The 5,628-nt window shown below is 32.0% G+C and overlaps 1 protein-coding gene across 1 annotated transcript; it reads left to right on the forward strand.

Annotated features, from left to right (window-relative positions):
• Window positions 1-1,311: 1,311 nt before the first annotated feature.
• Window positions 1,312-3,644, forward strand: LOC118582908 (olfactory receptor 4C11). Its single transcript, XM_036186069.1, has 2 exons — window positions 1,312-1,414; window positions 2,681-3,644. The coding sequence occupies exon 2, from the start codon at window positions 2,721-2,723 to the stop codon at window positions 3,642-3,644; it is 924 nt and encodes a 307-aa protein (XP_036041962.1). The 5' UTR covers window positions 1,312-1,414; window positions 2,681-2,720.
• The last annotated feature ends 1,984 nt before the right edge of the window (window positions 3,645-5,628 follow it).

The raw sequence follows: 5,628 nt of genomic DNA on the forward strand, positions 1-5,628 counted from the left end.
AAGTCTTCATAATCTTACCAGAGTTCTTTTCCATTATTGATAGGAGCCATTGTGGAATTTGAAATGAAATACTAAATAATTGGAGTGCCATTTTCTTATGTCTTACAAATGGATGCATGTTACAATATGCATTAATATGGCTCTTATTAATGTTTATCACTTGAGAAAATAAGTATTTACTCTATTTATCCTCTGTAAGGACTCTGAATCTCTAGGAGGAGGTCCCCTTGATCAGCTCACATGACTAAGGTAGATAATTATGCTCTGATTCTTGGAGAGTACACATGCGTAAATTATTCAAAAATCATGTCCACTGCAGCTTTCTCTATTATCCCCAATTTATTATGTAATTTATTCAAATATTGTGACTATGAGGAATCTGACATGTATAATATAATATACAATTAGATAGGTCCCAATGTTTCAGTATTTTGTTCTTCACAATCTTTAATCTTACATAACCTCTTACCAAACTGGTAAGATTTGTGTTAAATTAATTAGGTTTCATAACTGCAGCATATTAGTCATATTAATTTCATAGCTAGTATCTAATATATACCAGGAACTTTTGAAATATAAGCTATTTAGGAACTTTATCAAAGGAGTGCTTTGCAATCTAAAGTGATAAAGTAAAAAATCAAATACATATATATCAACAATTGGAAATGGGAACTATTAAGTAAGTTTAGGCTGATGATATTAGAATATTAAATATATTAATAATTATATCCATTTTAGATATTACTGAAAATCATCATTTCTCAATGGCAGCTAAGTATAAAATACCATAGAACATGATTAATTTGTGTTTATAGGGCATTGGTCAATTCTATGAAGTCTCTACACATCAGCATGTATATATACTATTTTTTACATAAGTTATTGTTTTTGCTGAATCTCACGTTCAGCAAAGATTGACCTCAAACTTGCATAAAGTTACCATGACATTGCAAGGGCTAGAATTACAAGTAGGTACCACTTAATCTAGTTTATAGAGTATCTACATGCCTATAATTCATATGAATATTTTAAGAATTATGTATATTGTGGAAATAAACAGATATGTCTACCCATCTAGACCTACCCACGATGATAGAAATAGATACATATATACATAATATTTATTTTACTTAATTCAATCCCAAAATTTTTTTTTTTTTTGCTAAGACACTCCACAAAGAGTGCTGTTGGAATACATCCAACAAAGTAAGTAAGCCTTCAGTTAATGTCCACGTGGTAATTGTGTATGAAGTATTTAAAGGATACCCAGTTTCAGAACTATCTTTACAGCTGACTCATGTAATGATATTTCCAGAGATTCATTTCATCTTAAACATGGCACAATGCTTCATATTTACAACTTAAGATCCGTGATGGCTCAGTGACATACCGATGTGCCCAACAATCTCCTAGGGTAAGTCTTTGTATGTTTGTTTTAATTCTACTTTCATGACTTTCAAGTTCTTTCTGACCCATGTTGACATTAAAGGGGCTACCCAGATTGCCCCTTCCTGTGAGTGGCTATGCCTAGGGTCAGTACCTTCACTGTGTCACTGTGCAGAAGTTGTAGCCTCCTTTACACTTCCCAGATATGACATTTGACCTTACATCACTAAGAAATGTGACTTTGACTTTCTCACATATTTGTAACCACCATTGTTTAGAAGACAATTATTAAGAGCATTGTTATATGAAGCCCTCAGCTGTAATCTGAACGTATAACTGAATAAATGGAACTGTGTGTTTCATATATTTATTTTCAACAAAGAAAATATCTGTTTTAAAATCAGTGTATATGTGTATATCTGATAAATATATTTACTGCTTTGGTAAGTTTTTGGTTTTGACTCTACTATCATTAGAATACATATGCCACAAGTTAATTAAAACAATTATATGGTATCCAAATAAATATATACATGTGTATATGTAAGTATACATATATACATACACATGCATGTGTGTGTCTGTCAGTGTATGAAATACTCCATAATAAACATACCACGAATTCCATCAAAATTTCACTATTGAACTGAAATTCTAATGTCTCTTTAAACTTGAACATTAAGGAAAGTTCTGATTTATTTCAGATATTGTCTCTTCTTTCCTGAGTGTTCACATTATGAAAATTCCATGAGATGCTAACAGCTTTAAAATTGTGAGACCTATTTAAACAGAATAGGTTGAATTGGGGAAGGTAATTGAGTCATTCCTACTGTGAGGTAAGAAGACAGGGTTGTTCTTCAAAGATAAAATTTTATTTTATTCCCTTTTGGCAGTCTTGTGTATTTAAATGATCATTACCTGAAGGTTCAAAATATATAGCATATAAGTGTCTTTTTATGGAACTACAGGGTTCAAATAAATGAAAGCATATTGAGTTAAACATGAAAAAATATTTTGAATGTTTTCAACATACTAAACATGAACAGATCTTGCCTAAAACTAACAGAGGACATTTAATTCAGAAAGTTAAAAACTCAAATTACATTTCCTAAATTAATGTTTACTTCTAAAAATCTATGGCTTTTCATTATTGGAAAACACAGCCTATTTAGTAAGGATTAAACTGATATTTTTGGAATAAAAAAAGAGAATGGGAAGTGATAACTCACTGGAACGTTCTTATTTAACTTCCAAATTTAGCATGCATTTTATACTTTTCATTTCTCTTTTTCAGATTATTTCTGACCTGTGATTTCCTCTCATGGACTGACACAATGCAGCAGAACAGCAGCGTAACTGAATTTATATTGTTAGGCTTGACACAGGATCCTCTAAAGCAGAAAATGGTGTTCATAATCTTCTTACTTTTCTACATGGGGACTGTGGTAGGGAATACACTCATTATTGTGACAATCAAGTTCAGCCGGACTCTTGGGAGTCCCATGTACTTCTTCCTGTTTTATTTGTCCTTTGCTGATTCCTGCTTTTCAACATCCACAGCCCCAAGACTCATTGTGGATGCCATCTCTAAAAAGAGCATCATTTCCTATAACGAATGCATCACACAAGTCTTTGCTCTCCATCTATTTGGCTGTATGGAGATCTTTGTCCTTATTCTCATGGCTGTTGACCGCTATGTGGCCATCTGTAAACCCTTGCGTTATCCAGTCATCATGAGCCGTCAGGTTTGTGTCATCTTGATTGTTCTTGCCTGGATAGGGTCTTTTATACATTCCACTGCTCAAATTGTTTTGGCCTTGAGATTGCCCTTCTGTGGGCCCAATCTGATTGACCATTACTGCTGTGACTTGCAGCCATTGTTGAAACTTGCCTGCATGGACACATATATGATAAACCTGCTACTGGTGTCTAACAGTGGTGCAATTTGCTCAAGTAGTTTTGTCATTTTGATAATCTCATATTTTGTCATCTTACACTCTCTGCGAAACCATAGTGCAGAAGGGAGGAAAAAGGCACTTTCTACCTGCACTTCTCATATAATAGTAGTTATCTTATTCTTTGGTCCCTGTATATTCATATATGCACGGCCACCAACTACTTTTCCTATGGACAAGATGGTAGCAGTATTTTATACCATTGGAACACCCTTTCTCAACCCACTCATCTATACATTAAGAAATGCAGAAGTAAAAAATGCTATGAAAAAGTTATGGCATGTTAAAATAATGAGTGAATGAGTCAGGATATTAAATATTATCATTTCTGAGTATGTTATAACATAGAACTTTCTGAATTCTTAATATTCCTGGTTGAATAAAGAAAAAGAAAAACTGACAGAAAAAAATTATTTTCCTCTCCCATGTTCTGAATATCAATTCATAAATGTTGAGGGAAATAATTAGATAGAGAATGAACAAAGAATTTTAAATTAACTAAATACAACCAGACATAAACTCCACTACCATCATAAGACAGGACAGGGACAATTTGAAAAGTTCATGGTATCTGGAAAATACAATAAAAAAGATAGATTTGGGGGCATTGATTATCAGTTTCCAGGAATATGGGAAAAAATATCCAAATTCAAATTGTCATTTCCATCTATGTTTTATGTAGCTACACAGGAAAAGTATATATTCTATAGAATATGACTAATTAGGTATCCAATAAAATATATATTTAAAAATTACATATCTTAATAAAAAACTCCTAATCAATGGCTATAAAATATTCCTAAGATATTTTGTGCCATTACTAGACATAGAATAGGTTAATTTCTAAAATTTGTGCATCAATAGTCTTTCTACTGAATTCTTCCTCCTAAGCAGACAGTCTTCAACTTTTTAAAGTGCCCATACCTTTATACAAAAATCTAGTGTATTAGGTTTCCTCTCTGCTTCTATTTGTTTGTTTGTTTTCTGGTAATATCCTGATCGCTTCTCTCAAATCTTATATCTGGGTCTTTTTTTCCCCTGAAAGTTTAATTTTGGCATGGTTTCCTACAAATTATACCACAGTCGTCTACAAACACATGCATTTGATAGGAAGAAAGATATTTACCACAGATGTTTAAACTCCCATACACAGTTATCCATTTGTTTTCTTCCTTTAATGTTCATTTCCAGTATTCAGATTTCTCCTCATCACTTACCAGGCATAGTGACTGAATCAGTGTGTCAAGGTGGCATTCTTTCTCTAGATTGCATTTAAAGAGGTCCTTCAAATAAGATAGTATTACTTTTTTAAAGTTATATTCTAAACTTGATGGAGAATAAATGAAATCACTACAGGCCCTCGTAAATACCATTCTTTTCTCAATAGCAAGTTGAAGAGAACCCACTACTTCTGCAGTGAGCTATGTTCCCTATTTCCTTTGTTTCAATAAAGAATATGAGTAGAATTGCTGGTTAGAATTGCTAATAAAAATCTCCACACCCAAACCTTGAAGAAAAATAAGTTTTTGCACAACAGTTGGGTTATCATTAAGTTATGATGTGTATTTTGTTGTATTAAATTGCATGCCAACTTGACTAGTACCAGAGTTCATTTTACTGAAACTTGTTCCTCATTAACTAATAAAAAGTATTACTAATTCCAACTATGTCTCCCATAAAAGATGATATTTTTTATCAAATTAAGTAAAGCAACACAAGATATTCTTACATTTGTTTTAGTTCCCAAGATATATAAAGTTCAGTGTTTACACTGGTTCCCAAAATTTTATATGTCATTCAAAATGAAGGAGAGGCAAATAAATAATACACAGTGGAAATATAAGTCTATCTTTATTTAACTTGTTGTAAAACATGTATACACACATAACATACACATAACCCAAGTCCCAGGAAAGATAATAGAAGTTGGGATCTGTAGAATGAAAGAGAGCACACAAAAGGTCAGTTCAGAAATCAATATTTGAAAATAGAATAAGAAGTTGAGTACACAGAAAAAATGATAGAAAGTTCTGAATTTCCAAATTATTAGTAGTTAATTTAAACAGGAAACATAAAGTAAACTATTATATTTAAAATTCTTTGGCAATATATCCACCTGAAGGGTAATTTTGGAGTGATTTTGGATTTCATAGATGATTAAGAAAAGACTTCATGAATTCTAATTATCTTTGTATCTCAGATAATTGTACTCTATTGTGCCCAATAATATTTAAAAATCACACCTGTGGTTCACTCAAAGTAAGTTAGCTAAATTATTTTTTCAGAT

The sequence above is a fragment of the Onychomys torridus genome, chromosome 4 (assembly GCF_903995425.1).
Source record: "Onychomys torridus chromosome 4, mOncTor1.1, whole genome shotgun sequence".
In the NCBI taxonomy this organism is placed as follows: Eukaryota; Metazoa; Chordata; class Mammalia; order Rodentia; family Cricetidae; genus Onychomys; species Onychomys torridus.

Excerpts from the sequence above, each read along its gene's own strand:
- LOC118582908 (XM_036186069.1), top strand. The coding sequence starts at position 2,721 with ATGCAGCAGAACAGCAGCGTAACTGAATTTATATTGTTAGGCTTGACA.